Genomic DNA, 18898 nt, shown 5'->3' with positions numbered 1-18898 from the left:
AATATGGACCAATGGCATTTTTCCTAATTATATAAGCACAAAACAAAATGAAAGTTCTCATGATTCCTTTTATGTTACAAGGCTGGCCCCCTTCTTATTCCTGTTCACTCTTACCACCTCTGTTATTACACAGTTTTTTTCAAGATCACTCTGGAGAATGACTCTGCCTTTCCTATGAAGTACAAAGAGGAGCAGACTGGAAAGTCTTGCACAAGTTTCATTATGGAAACTTTCTTTTATATGAAACAATGCTTATTCTTTACTAATGTAGTTGTTTTTTTTATTTCAAAGAGTGGGGGAAAACATCACTAAGAGACAATAGTACACGCTATTTTAATATTTTTTATTAAGGGCTATAAAAATATCCAGAAAGATAAATAAATGTGATGCAATGATATATGTCCTAATATGAAGAACTTTCTTTCAGTCCATTGTTTTCCTTCACAATGGCCTTCAAATCACAGGAGGCAGTGATTCCGTGCCATTTCCTCTTCTTTTATTACACGCTGCAGAATTTCTGAATCAGTATCCCGCCCTCAGTCTTCTCATTTATAAATCAAATTCATTTTCAATCCATTGTTTAGAGGGAGCGTATTTTTTTCTGTTCCACAAAGAGGACTTTTGTTTTCACTGTAAGAGAAAAATGGGTTGTAGCAGAAAACTAAAAGCATCATCATCATTTTTAAATAAAAAGATGTGTGTCAGACCACAAGCACTCTCTTTTCTCTTATGTTACTATTCCTTTCACGTGAGGATGGAGCAGATTTGCAAACTTGGTTCCTCAATCCCAGAGGCCAAAGAAACCTAGAGAAAATGGTAAGGAAATCAAGGGAAGGTTCACCAGCCAGTCAGTGGCATCTCTGGGACACCACAAGGTCATACCTCACTCAATGTGAAATATCCACATTAACAAACAAAACTAGGAGCAAAAAATGGAAAACATCCAATGTCTTCACCCAATTAATGAACACTCTTGCAGGAGAGAGACTAAGAGCTGGACTGAGGAAAAAAAAGCAGCAAGAACTGAGCAGACCAAGCAAAAGGCAGTCTGGCCAGAAGAGTAAATATACATTAAACCTTGTACTTTCCAGAGATGGTTTAATATACCCAAAAACTGATTTTCTTGTATGGTAAAAGAATGAAAATTATAACCAAAATCTCATTACTGAAAATATCAAAACAGTACAGTTCTCTGAAAGAAAGCCAACACAAAAGTACTAACTGCCCAGATGAAAGACTAGAGACTGGATGCTGGGCAGTAAGGTTTTCACTGTTCGTATAATGCTTTATAGTACTCCATTAACTTCCAACATATCTCTCTCCCTCTGTCTCTCGGTCTCTCACCACCTATTTATTCCTGGCCAAAAATCCAAAAGCAAACAAGGCACCCAGGAAGATCCAGGAACTCAAAGGACTACAACACAACACCCCTCACTTATCCCGATCACACAGACATTTCACTACGGTTTTTCTTCTTCTTCTATAATCAATATGGATACTGTATACATGAGATTCCCAAGCTCTCTATGATTAAGAATAGGCTAGGGAGCTTAATTAAAATACGTTCCTACTTCTCACCTCCACCCCTACCCTAATTCTGGTCTAATACATCTAGAGTGAGGACTGAACATCTACATTTTTACAAAACCTCAGATGATCCTGATGGTCAGCCAGATTTAAAAACTATTAGCCAGGGGGCACCTGGGTGGCTCAGTCGGTTAAGCGTCGGTCTTCAGCTCAGGTCATGATCTCACGGTTCGTGAGTTCGAGCCCCGCATCAGACTCTGCTGACAGTTCAGAACCTGGAGCCTGCTTCAGATTCTGTGTCTCCCTCTCTCTCTGCCTCTCCCCAACTTGCACTCTCTATCGAAAATAAACAAACATTAAAAAATTTTTTTAAAAAACTATTAACCGGTCAACAGAATTTTATCTATGTTAATTAAAAAAACAAAATATATTATTACACTGTACAGAGGTATTTTTAATATATTCTGAATTATCTAATATTTTAAAAGTAGTATTGATGCTCCTTCAAAGTCTAAGAGGGACTACAAAGCATTATAAAATGGTAAACCACAATAGTTTCCCATCAAACAATATGATTCACTGCAGAAAATGTTTCCATGTTTTTCTACATGGAACTAAAAAAATGGCTAAAAAGAAAACCAGAACCCATCTCACTGGTAACCAATCAGGAGACTATTTAAATTACCCAGAATAGGAGTGACTAAGATCAGTAAAGCAAGGCTTTATTCACGAAAAATTTCTGATTCACTCACTGAATTCATTCTCTTACTCCAAAGAATAAATATTTCAGTCCACAGAACTGTGCTAAGCAATGTGGAGTTTATAGAAGTATGAGCAGAGCCCCTGAATGTCCAGGAAGTAGGACCCTAAAGATCGAAGGGACTGGACCGGTAAGGGAACACCTCACGGACAAGGAAAGTTTGGTCCCTGAAAGAGCAGCCTTTGGATGAACTATAAAAGGAATACACATCTGGTACCAAGGAACAGTGGTAAGAGGTAAGAGGACAGTAGGGCTCCATAGCCTTGAATGCTAGGCTGACCCCAGTGGAAGATCCTAAAAAAAAAAAAAAAAAAAATTTTAGGAAGATTACTTTGGCTCCATGTACTAGAAAAAACAGGGAGCCTGGCGTCGGAAAGATTGGGTTCCAACCTTGGCTCTACCACTTATATCTGCTGTGAGTCCCTGGACAAATTTCTCAAAATGTTCTGCTTTCAGTTTGCTTCCCTGTGTGGGGGATAAGTCCATCTCCCTCACAGGGTTGCTGCTAGATACACAGTTGAGCTGAAATAATACACTGCTATCCATGATCATAAACAAAAATTAATTTTCTGTCAAAATATTTGCTGCTGAATTCATAGAAGAATGAATCTGTCAAGTTCTTTCCTTACGTCTAACCTAAATCAACTCTGCTTCAATTAAAGTCTATACTGTCTTGTTTAGTCATCCAAGGAATCAAAAATGACAAGTTTTCATTTTCTTTATGATAAGCCTTCATATATTCAACAAAGTTTAATAAGCTTATGCCTCAGCATTTGGTCCTTCCTCCTTGGAAATTAGCATCTGGTTTTATATGAAGAAAAGGAGTCTGAAAAGACAGGCTGGTTCTAGCCAGAGTATACTGTGAAATGTTCAAATAATTGGGAACTTTTCTGTTTCCTTACTGATTTCCTTTATAAAGCAGACTAACAAAACATTACCCTTAAACTAGTCATTTATTCACTGCAGTAAAATATGTTGGGAGAACTGCCAAGCTATTTGGTACCTTGGGCAATGGGGCAGGCCCCAAGGCAAACATCATCATGCTAGCCTGTAGGGCATTCAGTAGATGGGCAGAAAGCCAGGCAGTCCACTATCCCGGAACATTCTCTTCTTCAGAAAAGGACAAAGTTGTGCTGTGAAGGCTTAGACCATTCCTTATCAGAAAAGTTCTAACAGTCTTTTATGGATGTTTTCTCCTACTTTCAACTTATGATCAGAACTGTTTATTGTAGTATTCTTTCCCAATCTCAAAACTTAAAATCAATTTGACAAATAAGTTCCTAACACCTCCGTACTAAGGATGAAAATCCCAATACATTCTCATGCTGAAAATATCATAAAAGGTTATTCAACTAACATTTATTAACGTTGTGCATGTTCCTAAATATAAATTCTAAAAGAGCTAAATGCTAGAAAAACAATTACTTTCCGTAAAGTTCATCACTTTGAGCTTTTACCAGCTGATACAAAGAAATCAGGAGAAAAAAAATCACACCAACTCTATCATATAGCTATAGTCTGAATATTTGTGTACCCCCCCCCCCCCGGCTCAAATTCATATGTTGAAATCCTAAACCCCCAATACTATGGCATTAGGAGGCAAGGCCTCTGGTAGGTGCTTTGGTCACGAGGGTGGAGTTTTCATGACCAGGATTAATGCTTTATTAGGAGACCCCACAATACTTGCTTGCCCTTGTCCTCCATGTGAGGACAAGACGACGACACAGGCTGTGAACCAGGAAGAGGGCCTTCACCAGAAAGCAGCCATGCTGGCACCTTGAACTTAGGACTTCCCAGGCCCCAGAACTCTGAGTAATAAGTTTCTGTTGTTTATAAGCCACCTAGTCTGTGGTATTTTGTTATAGCAACCCAAAAGGACTAAGAGACATACCTTATCATTGTAATAATTTTTCTACCATATGTGGTCACATCCTAGAATTCAGACTCCCAATCATCAGGTACAAACCTAGAACTCCTTTTATATTATGACAAAGAATGACCAGAAATTTTAACACTGTAAAAACAGCAGAGAATTTTATTTCCGTTAAAGAATGGAAATCATCCAATTTTAAGCTGACAACTGGGCTTCTCAAGAGTCTTTTTTATATGCTCCTCACACTGGTAAGGGCCTTTGTGGGTTTTTTTGCAGGCGATACTATTTTTATTTTTCTTAGACATTGATGAATGAATGCAGCATAATGAATGGTACAACAGCGGTCATGAGACCTTCTGTACAAACTCTGAAGGCAGCTGTGAATGTAGCTGCTAGTCAGGATTGGCACTAATGCCTGCCCAGAAGTCATGCAATGGTAGGTAGGTTTTAGCCTCCCATAAAACCTCCCATTCATAGGTCCCTACATAGAATAATTTAGGGCCCGGGGTTTAGAGTCAGAGAGTCTTCAGTTCAAATCATTGTTCTGAAACGTACTTTAGCTTTGTGTCCTTGATTAAAATCCTTTGCATAAAATTCTTCATCTAGAACATGGAGATCGCCTGGAGAGTATAGGTGCTTGTGTTCATGACATCTGAAGATAGGAGACTTGTGTAGGTAAGCAAAGAAGACAGAAATTTCCATTTTGTCTGGTTATTCACAAGCACTAGTCTGTTTCCTTTCTTTCAGGGATCATGGTCTTTTATTGCAAATATTGTCCTTTTGTTGTTGTTTCCAGTGGGAAGGGAAATTTGATTCCTATTATTCCATCTTGGCCAGAAGTGAGAGTCTTATTCTTAGTTAATGAAAAAGTTGATTATGAGGTTAAGTATCTTTCATTATATAATGGATTAATTTTGGGAAATAAGATTCTGGTACCAATTCAATCTTGATCACCAAGTGGGTGTCTTACAGTTCAGCTCAATTCTGCTCTCTTTTCATGCCCAGTACAGCCACGGCTTGTGGTCCCAAGAAGCATCTGAAGCACGCAGCAGCTCCAAAGACTGGATGCTGGATAAACTGATTTGCCCCTTGTCCATCTACTGGTCCCCATAAGCTGAGAGAATATCTCTCTCTCATCATTTTCCTAAGGAACAGACTTGAGTATGCCCTCACAGCACATAAAGTAAAGATCAGTATGCAGCATTTTACCAAGATTGATGGCAAGATCCCAACTGATAACAACCTACCCTGCTGGTTTTATGGATGACATCAACACTGACAAGACTGGGGAGAATTTCTGTCTGATCTGTGACACCAAGAGCTGCTTTGCTGTTCATAATATTGCACCTGAGGAGGCCAAGTATAAGTTGTGCAAAGTGAGAAAGATCTTTGTGGGAACAAAAGGAACCCTCACCTGGTCACCCATTATGCTTGCATCATCTGCTATGCTGATCCCCTCATCAAGGTGAAGGACACCATTCAGACTGATGGTGGAGACTGGAAAGGTTACTGCTTTCATCAAGTTTGGCACTGGTAATCTGTGAGTGGTGACCAGGGATGCCAACCTGGGAAGAATTGGTATAATCACCAACAGAGAGAGAGACACCCTGGTTCTTTTGATGTAGCTGACGTGAAAGATGCCAATGCAAGAGCTTTGCCACTTGGCTCTCCAACATCTTTGTTATTGGCAAAGGCAACAAACCGTGGCTTTCTCTCCCCCTTGGAAAGGGTGTCTGCCTCACCATTGCTGAAGAGAGAAACAAGAGACTGGCGGCCAGAGCAGTGGATAAAATGGTCTGTAGGTGATATGATTGGAAGTCTTTATACTTAATTAAAGATAATACAGCATGATTAAAAAAAGAAGGAAAATTCTGACATGATCTACCAGTTATTAGTAACTCAGGAACAGTCAGATGGAAGTGACGCATGGGTGTGGGCAAGGGGCGCACAGGTCACTCTCCCATAGTCAATACGTGTTCACCAACCCAGAAGCTCCAGTACAGTTCATACTAAGAAACATTTATAAAGAGGCTGTTCAGAATCAAGGGCACAAAAATTAAGCAAATGGCCTGGAGTTTTAAAATAAATCATTGGTTTGCTAGTTTACTTCACATAACTCTGCTCACAAAACCCAAAAACAAAACTGGGCTTCTACCAATAGCAATCAGCTGCTGTCTTTTGTAAGCAGGCAATCTTGCCTTGGAAACACTTGTCTCTTCTGGACAAATACTTCTACCTACCGAGACTATTTAAAGTTACCATTTATTATGGCATTTTAGCAGAGAGTACAAATGACATTTCTTAACTTCCTCCATCAATATATAGATACCATACTCCTTTAATTCAAATCGGGACCTAACTGCCTGCCACTGTTAAATGATCCCAGGAGAATATTCCCTCCCCTTCTGAAGACACTCTTTTCTTTCCGTTTCCAGAACAGTATCACCTATTCTGTTTACGTAGCTGGTTTCTTTACCAGATCTATCCTATTCAAGAATAAGATAAAGGTGGAATCTGCCTCTCCCCAACTTTATCGTGTATCTCAGCATCCTGCTTGTGTCTCTCAAAGCACTCAGTAGAAAGTCATTTTTTTTTTCTTTTTTTTTCTCTCCCTTCCAAAACAGACTGTATGTACCAAGAGTGCAGGGACTGGGCCTGAATGTGTCCTGGTGTATCCCACCACCTGGGATAGTAAGTGGCACCATAGTAAACACTCAACATATACTTGCTGACTGAATGCTACAGTGTCAGAGGGGCCACAAAAATGGCCAAAAGACGTTCAGCATCAGTCTAGAAAGGGCAACAGGTCTTGAAAGCATCTGAATTTACTATGGAGTAATTTATCTGAATCTTACCAATTGGATCATAATGTAAGAGAGTCAGTTTCTCCCGTAGTCGGCTTCTCTTAGTGTTGAAGGAGTAACCTGTCCCAGCTTGGCTTAGCATTTTCACCAGAATGGTTCTAAGATTTAAAAATAAGCTATTATAAGTTGAGGAAATAAACTAAAATCAGTCGTGGGAGGACGACACATTTTGAGAACTCTGTACAGTAGTATTAGCTGTGGGATATCAACCCAAAAAGGTTCAGTTCTAAGACAGCCTACATTTTCCATAAATCACAATTTCAATGGTTCTGATTTCCAAGGTCTGTTCTATTATAGAATACCTTGGCAATCAACTAACCAAGCAACAAGAACAATCAAACCACGATGTGGAACAGACTCACTCACCTCTTAGAAGGAGAAGTCGGGGGGTGGGGCGGGGATACAAAAGTGCTGGTAACTCTAGCTGGCTACTCAAGAAATCATAAAGCTGGCTATCACAAAAGAGCCCTATCTTCCAGGATGTGTGTAATCGGAGTAAAATTAGACAGGGACAAAATAAAAGGATGGTAACTTTTACACTATTAACATGCAAAATCTTGTTCCCCCTCATATTGTGTTTAAGTTATAGTCATCCAAAGCATAAAGTTCATGTTTTGCCTCACTAGACCTTTTAATCCCTTGTACTGTTACTTGTTCGTGTGTCTGGCTTCCCTATGTAGACCATGCTATCTTATTTCTTAACTATTCCAAAGAGAATCTGTAGCATCTATAATACATTACACATCGGGGCGCCTGGGTGGCTCAGTCGGTTAAGTGTCCGACTTTGGCTCAGGTCATGATCTCATGGTTCGTGGGTTCAAGCCCCGTGTCGGGCTCTGTGCTGACAGCTCAGAACCTGGAGCCTGCTTCTGATTCTGTGTCTCCCTCTCTCTCTGCCCCTCCCCTGCTCACACTCTGTCTCTCCCTGTCTCTCAAAAATAAATAAATGTAAAAAAAAAGTAAAATGAAAAAAAAAGTACAGTACACATCTTTGCATCCCTTTCAACGTCTAGCACAGTGCCTCACACATAAAAGGTACACAATATTTGTTAATTAAGAAAGGCCATAGGGGCACCTGGGTGGCTCAGTCGGTTGAGCATCCGACTTAAGCTCAGGTCATGATCTCACAGTTCATGAGTTCGAGCCCCAAGTCGGGCTCTGTGCCAACAACTCAGAGCCTGGAACCTGCTTCAGATTCTGTGTCTCCCTCTTTCTGCCCCTCCCCCACTCATGCTGTGTCTCAAAAATAAACAAACATAAAAAAAAAGAAAGACAATAATTAGTCCTTCATTCAAAAAGATTTAACAAATACCTATTAAGCGCTTACTCTGTGGAAAGCACTGTGGGAAATGCAAAGCTCTATAAGGCTGCAACTGCCCCTTCCAGGAACCAACAGTATAGTATGGAAGGTGAGTGGTGAACACAAAGTCTATAAGGTAAGACATATTTGGCAGATGTCATAAGAAGGATACAAAGAACATGAGAGGCAGGGTTTCTAAAGAAACCAGAGGCACTGGAGATTCCTACATAATTTAGACGTGGGAATTCTAACATAAATAAACTGGATTGTGGGAAAAGCTGTATGAATAAAAGCTATTTGGCAGAAAGCACTAACTTATATGTTTTCCATTAACTTTAATCCAAAAACCTAGTTTTAAGATTTGTGATATGTCTTGGGTTGTAAGTAAAGCCTGCTTTAGAATTTTCCTTTTTTTTTTTTTTTTTTCCTGGAAAATAATTCTCCTATTTTTAACACAGAAAATCTTACTTCAGTTATTGTCTACAAATTTTATTTTGAGATGCCAGTTTGGTATTTATAGTCTCTCTGGTACAGCATGGAATCTTTAATCTTTGCTATTTTTGAAATGCTTATTCTATGAATGCAAAGGATCACACAACTCATCAAAACTGACTCTGTAGTTCAATCAAATCACAGCTTGTTCAGCTAGATTCCTGTAGTGGCCTCCAAACAAATGGCCCTTTGACCTGACTTTGAAGAAACAGAAATACGGTAGTATTCCAAAGACAGCATGGGAACCCTGATGGTTTGTTCAGGAACAAGGGAGCAAGAGCTCCTTTAATTATCTGAATGGCTCACTTAAGTAGATCAGTTGGGCAGGGGGAAAAATATTTTCTGAAAGCGTTCATAGACCCAAAACAATTCACCAAGTAATCCTCAAATCAACTTTCAGAAAATTGAAACCAAATGCTTAGTTTAATTAATATAAGGATGTATTCGCAGGGGGCTGGAAAAACAAATCTAACATAAACAAGTTAAAAAAAAAAAAAAAGAAAAACCTTACTTACTTTGACTTGCTCTTGGCAACTTTTTCGCAGAGAGGAAAGGTTGAAAGAGAAAAGAAAATATCAATTTATTATCTTTCTTATGCAAAGTTCATATGTCTGTAATAAATAATGTAAGTTATAGAAGTATGCCACGGGTTGTCACTCAAGTAACTACTCCCTAGCTTGTAGGGATCTCGCTAAGATTCTGGAAAGAAGACAAAGATCCAATGAAACCAACACAATTCTGGATGTAATGCTTTGCACAATCCCTTTTCAGTGGGCTGATTACTTTTCAAACCGCTCTAAGATCTGCTCCACATGTTCCTCTTCTAGGTGCAAATATTTGCACTGGAACAAGCCTCTGGTTTGACAAGTTAACCCATGCAAATTTCAGCAACCACATGAGGTGGAGGACGGAAACTAAATCTAATCGAACAGTTGGCCTGGTGCAGAAAAGAGCTGCCTTGGGAAGCCAGAACACTTCTTTCCCAGCACAGCTGTATTGACCTAGTCACTGCCTCTCTCAAGCCATTTCCTCGTCTTCAGAGTTTGAAACGAGTGGAATAAAAATTCTGAGGTTTTTTTTTTCCCCCCAGTTCGGACGTGCAGAGATTGTGCTGACACATCCCTACGAAGGGCCAGGAAAGCACCCCGCTCCTGCTGACCAGACACGACCGTCCCTGCGACCGCAAAGGGATGAAGAACTAGCACTAGAGACCTCCAAGCCCCACGGAGGAGTGCCGCGGAGCATGCCGGACGCTGTAGTCCTGAAGGCCTGGCAAGTCGCAGCGGCAGGTTCCCGCCCGGCGCGCGCCCTCAAACCCGCAACGTCCCGAAGCCTGCCTGTCACGGCCTCCCGCCCTTGCCGCAGTCCCTGCCGCCGCCTCCATCCCCACTTACAGGTGACCGCGGACAGGAACATGGCGACAACTCCCTTAACAGTCTCCGAAATCGGCCCAAAAGCGCTCAACAAGCAACTGCTTCCGGGGCACAGGCCTGTTCCGGAAGAGAACGTGATGATTTGCTCCAGGCCACGCCCCACGCCGCCCCCCCACCCCACCCAAATAAACCTCCAGACCCGACGCTGTCTCTTGCTTGTGTTCAATATGAGCTAGTTGTTTTATCTTTGTAGTGGTGGAGGCTGAACTCCCTTTCTCTGCTAGAGAGGGAGTTTAAAAGCGCTCAGGATTCGAGCTCCAACCCCTGCCTCTTACTTCCGGGGCAGAGTTAGGTCTTTCCATACTTGTTTTCACTAATCGCAACCACCTGCATTAAAGCCACAGGCTATGTATGTGTTTCTCAGCTGCTCCAGACTACCAGGCTCCCGCATATTTCCTTAAAATGTTGCCTTCTTTTGCTTCTTCCGGCCCAACTTCATCTCCTCCTGGTTAAGAGCTGCTCTTAGTCCCTTCAGGGTTAGAACCTCCACCTGAATATCCCCCGTTCCTTAATTATCTGTTGGATTTCTAGGGGGGCACGACCTTGCATATCTTATGTTAACGTGCCTTATTAGAGCACCCAGCAAGCACAGTGCCTGCAAGAGGGACTGAATAACTCATCTGGAGTGCTCACATACCTTGCCTAATGTGACAAAACTAGTAAATGGCAGAGTCAGAATTCGAACCCAGATTTTGTCTGACTGCCAAGACTGATGCCTTTCCCACTAAACATTGGGACCTAATCTGCATCTTCAGTTCTTCACTTCTCTCTGCAAGGAACTCCTTCAACACTAGGAACTTCATCTGTAACCCCATTCCCCAACTAACAATCAAGACTTTCAGATTTTTTTCCTCATCTATGATTTTGTCTATATATTAAATCTTAACAAATGTGTGAAATAAAATTCAATCTCATGGATTATATTCACTAAAAGTAATAAAATTATTTAAAAGAGAAAATTTAGCTTTTCAATACAATTCAAGTTTGTAAAAACTAGGACTGCCCTTGCCCTTCGTACCTTATAGTTTTTTCACCCTCTAATAATTTTCAGTCCTCTTGATAATCTGACTTTAACAACTGAGTACCCTGTAGGTGCCCAAATCCTTCCTTACCTTGTGCAGTTTGCTGACAAAGAGTTTTAGGTGTTTAAGAGGGTAAGGTTTCTTATCTAGGAAATTCCTTTAAAGGATATATAAGAAAGAACACAGGACTGGAAGCCAAGAAACATGAATTTCAGCCTTTGTTCTGTCCTTTGGAAAGTCTTTCAACTATTTACACCTCAGTTTTATGCTCAGTGGGGCATTGGATCAGTGGATCTCATTCCTAGATGGTATAGCAGAGTCACCTGTGGTCTTTTAAAAGCTCCATTTGCCACCAGTGAGGCCCAGAGTCTGTATTTTCTCCCAAATTTTCTACAAAGAGGCATTTCAAACATATCAAAAAGTTGAAAGAATAGTGCAATGAACACATCATATACCCAATGCAATCAATGTTAACATTCTACTCTCTCTGTATACTATTTGAATAAATAAATATATTTTTACATATGGTTTTTTGCTAAGCTGTGTGAAAATAAATTGCAGACGTCACAAACCTTCACCCCTACACATTTAAGTAGGTATCTGTCAAGACTAAGATTATTATAACTATACTACTATTTTCGCTTCTAAAAGATTAACAATAGTTTCCTAGTGTCTAGTCCATATTCAAACTGTCTTTTGTAGCTGGTTTCTTCAAAAACAGTAACCAATGACTAAGACAACATCTCTGTCTCTCTCAGAATCTGGCAACAAACTTTTGCCTCCCCTCCTTCCTCCTCTCCATAGAACCTGTTCTGGTGAGGGCCTCGACCCCTACACAACCATATCTCATGGTCAATTCTTGAGCCTCATTATACTCAGCATCTATCAGTATTGTTTTTACACAGTTGCTCACTCCCTCCTCTTGAAAAACTTTCTTCACTTGGTGTGTCCAGGTATCCGCTCTCTTGGTTTCCCTCCTTCCTCATCAACAATTCTTTCTCCATTTTCACCTCACCATTTTCACCCTTCAGTGGAGGCATGCCCAGGGCTCAGTCCTCGAATCTCCTCTGTCCACACTTACCCCTTGGTGGTCACACCTAGCTTGGGTTTTGAAAAACCTAGGAGCTGAAGATTTCCAAATTTATATCTCCAGTCTCAACCTTTCCTCTGGATTCCAGATTGGTGTATTTAACTGCCTACTTGATATCACATGACCAAAATCAACTTCCCAAACTTGGTCTGTACCCGTAAGGCATCCCCCATCTCAGTATGTGGCAATTCCATGTTTCCAGTTGCTCAAGTAAAAAGCCCAGGAGCCAACCAGACACCTCGTTCTCTCATGACCTGTATGTAATAAACCAGTAAATTGTGTCATTTGAATGTTACCTAATCAGTGAAGCCTTCCCTGGCCACAGAAAGAAAGCAACACACACACACACACACACACACACACACACACCCTCCCTATTCTCCTTACCCCACTTTACATTTTCCTACAGCATGTCTCACCATTTAGTATTTTTTGGTGTATTTGTTGACTTCCTTATTATCTGTCTTTGCCTACCACAATGTAAACTTCTTAAGATCAGGAACTTTGTCTTATTCACTCACTGCTGTATCCTGGCACCAAGAACAGCGCCTCCAACACCTTTTGACTGTCTGGTGAATGAAGGAATAAATGAATCTGAGATGAGAGGCACCATGCCAAAGTTAAATTATTAATATTTATGTTTAAATGGCAAACAATGATAAGTATTTGTGTATTAATAGTTTCGGGGTTCAGGAGAATTTATAAGCTTGTTTCTAAAAAGAGATAGCATATGAATTATTTCTTGAAATTTCTGAATGGAATAGAAAGGAAGCAGTGACTGTCTAGTCTCATTACTTCAACCTGCACCCACCTGCTATTTACACCTAACACTTTGTTGGCAGTTGGTAAGTGTTAATTAAAATGCTTATTAATACAGATGTAATTCATGATTTGGATTGGAGGGGAGGATTTCCCGGATATACATAATGAGCCCTCTGTGCCTTATTAAAGTGTAGAACACTTAGAGAATCCTGGTAGCCCAAGTGGAAGGGGTGAAGGCCTTAGGGGAGGGGCATCCACCTCTTTGCAGGGGGAGGTGGCGGGGGGAGGTACAACTGTTTAACCTGGATTCTCAGCCCAGGAAAGCAGATGTTCAACATTTATCGAACATCTACTCCTGCAGAGCTTTAGATGCACTGTCTGTGTGGTGTCAGTCAACACTGAATTCCCAGCACTTAGCACGGGGTTTCAAACCCAAGGATCTGGAGGTTACTCCACTCCTCCTCTGCTATTCTGAGAGGCCTTTAACTGTCCATTTTCCAGTCCACTTTCATGCCTATGTCCCACCTGACTTATGGTTGGGAAGTACAGTCATTGTTCTTATCTATAGGGTCAGAGATCCTGGCTCCCAGATTTGTTCTAGGGGCCTGGGAACATGGGCAGTGTGGGAAAGGAGACTCTACAGAAGGCCGAGGCTCCCTGCAAAAAGCTAGCACCTTTCCAAGTTTAGACACCCCTAGGCAGATGACACAGCTTCAAAATTAGCTCCTATGCCTCAACAGCTTCATATAGCAAAGATTTCCTGAGGGAGCAAGACTAAAAGCTGGCAAGACCTGGGGGCACCAGCTGGGCTCACTCTGTGTGTGGTGAGTGTCCTCAGGTTGGCATTCAATGCCCTCTATAATCTAGTCTCAGCCTCCTGATTAGGCCCATCTCTCTCCACTGGGGTCCTTTCTGGGACACTGGGAATCAGTCCCTTTCTAGATGAAGTCTTTCCTGACCCTCCACTCCTCCTCCCACCCCACAGGTCCCCTCTCAGAGCACCTAGTATGCTTCCCTGCACTCCTCAAATCACTGGTCCACCTCCCCGACACTGGCATCTTCATCTCTCCAAGGCCAGAACTTCTCTGAATCTCTGTACATCATCCCCCTACTCCCCAAGCAGGAACTCCTGAGGTTGCTGCCCTACTCACTTTGACAAATGTAACTGAGTACCTTCTGTCCCCAGAGAACCCGCCTCCAGCCATTCTCTTCTATCTTCCCTCCCCTCCTAGGCCCATCCCAAGTCAGGCAGAGTTGGAGAAGGGGGTGGAGCCTGGGAAAGAATAACAGCAAAGGCACGGTGTGTGAAAACTGAACGGTGAGCATCCTCTTGGGGCTCAAGTGTGTGAAGAAGTGAGGGAGATGAGCTAGAAAGGGTGGCTGGAGCTAGGTCATGAAGAAACCAGGATGTTGTGGTCCTGTAGCCGTGGGACAGTTAGGTGATGTGATCAGACCTGTGTAGGGGCAGCATCTGAAATCACACAGTTTTCCCGGCTAATTGGGAGAGATAGGGACTCTCCCATCCCACCAAACAGAACATTCCCAAGAAGCAACAACAGGTACTTTCTCTGCTCTACATGCTAATGCCTAACTTATTTAATTAACACATGTATCTGGTGTTTCCTTAAAAATTGTCAAGTTTTCCCTGCTTACTTATTATCTTAGACCAGTCACTGAGCCCTTTTTGAGGTGGGGAAAGGGAAGGAGGAAGGTGCCATGGACACCTTTGAGAATCTGCTAAAAGCTATGGCTTAGCTTTTCCAGGAAGTGCACATATACTTATCCAGAAACAATTTTACCTGGATTTTCCAGTGGCCCTCAACCTTGGCTGCACATTGGAACCACCTGGGGAGCTTTATAAACCACTGATGCCTATCTCCCACATGAGTTTTTAAATTAATCAATCTGAGTGCAGTCCAGACATCGGGTTTGTTGTTTTTTTTTTTTAACGTTTATTTATTTTTGAGACAGAGAGAGACAGAGCATGAACGGGGGAGGGGCAGAGAGAAAGAGGGAGACACAGAATCTGAAACCGGCTCCAGGCTCCGAGCTGTCAGCACAGAGCCCGACGCGGGGCTTGAACTCACGAACCACAAGATCATGACCTGAGCTGAAGTTGGACGCTTAACCGACTGAGCCACCCAGGCGCCCCATGACATCAGGTTTTTTTAACTCCCTAAGAGACTCTAAGGTACACTCGAGATTGAAAAGTACTGGGTTAGAATATGTGGATGCCAAGCTAGGACCCCTAACTTAGACCGTAAGTTCCAAGTGTGTCCATTGAACTTCACTGGTGAGCAGCACCTCCCCGAATAGGATAGGGAGGGAAGAAAGCGGCCAGTCTGAAAGAGTGAGGAACTCTTGAAGCTGAGAGCAAAGAGAGGAGGTGCTCACATACATTCCAGAAGGCTGCAGAACACTTATTGAGAGAGACGCCAGAACAGAAGACAAAGAGCAGAAAGTTGAACAGCCTTCCTGAAAGATGGATGGAAGTCCAGAGGGCAACACCCTTCCCACCCACATACTTCACCTGCCCCAAGAAGAGCCACGATCATCAAAGGCTGACAGAAACAGTCTTTGGGGAAAGTCAACCAATTAAACGTGTGGTTTGGCTGGTGGGTGATGTGGGTGGGGAGAGGATAGCAGTAAAGAATTTGTGAGGGTGTGGAGGCTTAGAGGTAATGGGCTGAAACTCTGCTGGAGGAGGGAAAGATCTGGGTCACAGTCAAGGAGAGGCATTCCTGTGGTGGGTAGGAAGCAGGACTGTGGTGGAAGAACTGCACGTGTGTTGCAGGCCAGACTTCACCATTTATAACCATGTGACCCTGGACAAGAACCTGGCCTCAGTTTCTTATCTGGGACTCGTGTGGGGGTAACTTCAGAGGAGCACACAATCTCAGATGACTATCATGAAGTCGTCTCTAAGGCTATTTCCATGGGGAAGTGCCACAAAGCTCAGAAATTGTCCTCCGAAAATGCTCTTGCGAGTTTTCAGACCTGGTATCCATCAGAATCACCTGGGGTGCTCGCTGCCAGGTAATCCAATTCTGTGGAAGGGGGAACGAGACCCACAGGTATTTTGTGACTGTCACCTATAGCTTCTGATGTTGCATGTGCTTTGGGAATCAGTGCTCTACATGTTTCTCAACTCCTGGGGATCCTGTTGAAGGATAGATTCGGAGCCAGTAGGTCTGAAGCAAGGCCCAAGGATCCGCATTTCTAACAAATTCATGGGTGGTGCTAATGCTGCTGGGTGCCCATACTTGCTACTCAACACGTAAGCCAGGCGGCATCCTCACAGTATCGTTTGGGAGCTTGTTAGATGTGCAGAATCTAACATGTGCATTTACCCAAGTGATTTGAATGCACACTGAAGTTTAAGAAATATTGTTCTAGGGCGCCTGGGTGGCTCAGTCTTTAAGCATCTGACTTTGCCTCAGGTCATGATCTCACAGTCTCTGAGTTCAAGTCCCACTTTAAGTGAACATGAACCCCGCTTCAGGTGACCCCTGCTTCTCTCTCTCTCTGCCCCTCATGGGATTCTCTCTCTCTCTCTCTCTCTCTCTCTCTCTGCCCCTCCCTCACTTGCACCCTCTCTCCCTCTGAAAAAAAAAAAAAAAGAAAAAAGAAATATTGTTCTAGAAGAAGTGACTTACTGACCAGGGAATGACAATTGAAATTTAGGACAAAATGGTAGTTTCTTAAAATGGAACAGAAGTTAAAGAGGGTCAGGGATTTCTATCTATTTTAGTTACTGCCATATTTGTGGGCCTGGCACATAGCAGGTGCTCAATCAATATTTATAAAGTGAACGGACAAGATAAGAGTCCAGTTTCTGGAGCCAGGGTGGAGCCAGGAATCACCATGACTTGATACTAACATTAGGTCCAAGGTCTTTTCTAGCCCTCTGTCCAGACAAGATTGGTCCTGATGCTGTCACAAAGCAGATCTCTGGCCACATGTGGCAGGAGCATGTTAAGTTGTCTCATCTGTGGAGATTAAAAGGCTACAGAAAAATGCAACCAAGAAAATACACCAGCCTTCCTAAGTAGGTCTGCTATAGGAATCAGGGACTGGGCCACCCAGTGGGGAAGTGGGTGACCAAAGAAGCCCCAGGTCCAGAAATAACTGTTTTGGTCTCTATGAGTCATTCCATGAAGCTGCCTGAAACATGTCTGTCATGGGTAGAATTTAGTACACTCAGAATCAATTCTATTAATCTTTTCCCTCCACTCAAGATAGAGCTCAGTAAGATACATGCCAGGGTCAAAAGCAACCAGTATGGCTGTGTGAGGTAAGGCCAAACTCCATGTGCTATAAGTGGGTTGGGCAGATGTTAAATTCTACAAAGAACAAACAGTGTTCGTTATTACCCAGCCTTAGAGGAATGGATCAATAACTCATATTTAAAGTGATTCTTATCTCTAGTCTTCAGGGGTGCCCGTCTAGAAAAGAAAATGTTTCTGTTTTTCCTACGTGTAGCATTATCTAGACTTTCTGGATAACCCTGACAGTAGCAGTTAGGACTTCAGCAAAGTAAATCCATTGTCACTCTGCCCTAGGAACAAACCGAGCTGAAGATTTCTGATAGATTCCTCAAAACACCAGTCCCTTTTTCCTAATGATTATTTTAAATACACTGTGAATGTGAGAGAATGCTTTTCAAAGCAGTGTTGTTTCACTCAGGCAATTTCATGTGCTTGATTCCCACAGGTAAACTGGGTAAATAGTCACTATGCATTCCTAAGGGTTCGCCTACCTCCACCTTGGACTAGATCCCACGTTTAAGGCAAAATGAAATGACCGTGTTAATGGCCATACCAATCATGGCAAAGTTCCCATGAATAACTATTTTCATGGTTATTGGTAACTATTGTTCCCATGAGTAATAATTTTCCGTCACTGCTTCCTCCTCACTAACCTGATCCTCAACCTAATTTCTAACTGCCCCAATGAGCCTGGTCCCACAGAGGGACAATCCCATGAATGTCTCCAAGGGCTTTGAAAGATGGTTCCTGCCCAGCACACAGTCCCCCAAGTTGTTAGGTGCATGTGAGGAGGGACCAGGAAATCAGACAACATACTCACTGGCTACCAGACAAATGATTTAAACCCCTGTACTCAACGGTCCTTCTATAAACTGGCATGAATGTACCCTGGCACCTTTCTTGGCTTGTGAAGAAGATTGGCGAATTCATTCTCCACTGCTTTGGAACAGCACTCAATGCAAGTCGCCACAGTCATGCAAATTCTGTCTTTTAAAGCCATTTTTGAATGGGTCTATGTTTCTTTTTGTTGACTAAGAGAGACAGCAAGTTGTCATGTTCACAAAGATGACCTAACTTGAGCTTCTGTGGTTTGGGATCCTGCCTGCCTGTGTTTCACCCTGTTTTGCCTCCAAGGCAGGAGCCTACAGTCTCATAGCCAGGAGATTGTGGTTAGTTTCCTGGCCTCCAACTGAGGTGGGGACACACCTGCACCCCTGAGGGAGGGAGAGCCTGTGGAGGGTCCATGAGGCCAGGGCTGAGTCATTCACCCAAGAGACATGTCAAACGGCATTAGAACATCAGTTTGGCATTTAAGAAGCAAGAACCCACACAAAAATTCTTCTGTATGTTAACCATCTAGTCCATTTTTAAAGCAAACTAAGAAAAGAAATTGAAGTTTGGTGTCACCTTACTCCAGCACTGGAGTTTACTCTTCGTGTGAAATCAACCCCAAAAGAAACCTCAGCTTTGCCTGCAAATCTAAGGGAGGTGAAGGGCCTCCACCTGA

General features: G+C 42.4%; 2 protein-coding genes across 4 annotated transcripts in view; one reads left to right on the top strand and one right to left on the bottom strand.

Annotated features, from left to right (window-relative positions):
- RBKS (ribokinase) overlaps positions 1-5581 on the top strand; it is a 106076-nt gene extending 100495 nt beyond the window's left edge. Inside the window, exon 8 of one of the 2 annotated variants that reach the window (XM_060651448.3) lies at positions 5166-5581. In XM_060651448.3, coding sequence (XP_060507431.2) covers positions 5166-5273 — 108 coding nt within the window. In that variant the 3' untranslated portion in view covers positions 5274-5581. The remainder of the gene's footprint in view (positions 1-5165) is intronic. The other variant, XM_060651475.3, reaches the window with a different exon arrangement.
- On the bottom strand, positions 323-10306 carry MRPL33 (mitochondrial ribosomal protein L33). Of its 2 annotated transcripts, XM_081795195.1 has the most exons (5): positions 10211-10306; positions 9332-9350; positions 7016-7122; positions 5575-5735; positions 323-630 (listed from the first exon to the last, which is right to left on the bottom strand). In XM_081795195.1, the coding sequence occupies exons 1-5, from the start codon at positions 10230-10232 to the stop codon at positions 628-630; spliced, it is 312 nt and encodes a 103-aa protein (XP_081651321.1). In that variant the 5' UTR covers positions 10233-10306; the 3' UTR covers positions 323-627. The 2 variants fall into 2 exon arrangements, with proteins under 2 accessions (XP_081651321.1, XP_060507530.1); XM_060651547.1 differs by lacking the exon at positions 5575-5735.
- Between the last annotated feature and the right edge of the window lie 8592 nt (positions 10307-18898).

This window comes from Panthera onca, chromosome A3, assembly GCF_046562875.1.
Source record: "Panthera onca isolate mPanOnc1 chromosome A3, mPanOnc1 haplotype 2, whole genome shotgun sequence".
Lineage (NCBI taxonomy): Eukaryota > Metazoa > Chordata > Mammalia > Carnivora > Felidae > Panthera > Panthera onca.
The sequence above is the reverse complement of the archived record's forward strand: the minus strand, read 5'-3'. Positions and strand labels throughout refer to the sequence as shown.

Excerpts from the sequence above, each read along its gene's own strand:
- MRPL33 (XM_081795195.1), bottom strand. The coding sequence starts at position 10,232 with ATGTTCCTGTCCGCGGTCACCT. Across the intron at positions 5,736-7,015 it reads CTTACATTATGATCCAATTG|TTCTTCCCAGGTTGGCATCC; the intron begins GTAAGATTCAGA and ends TGATTATACCAA.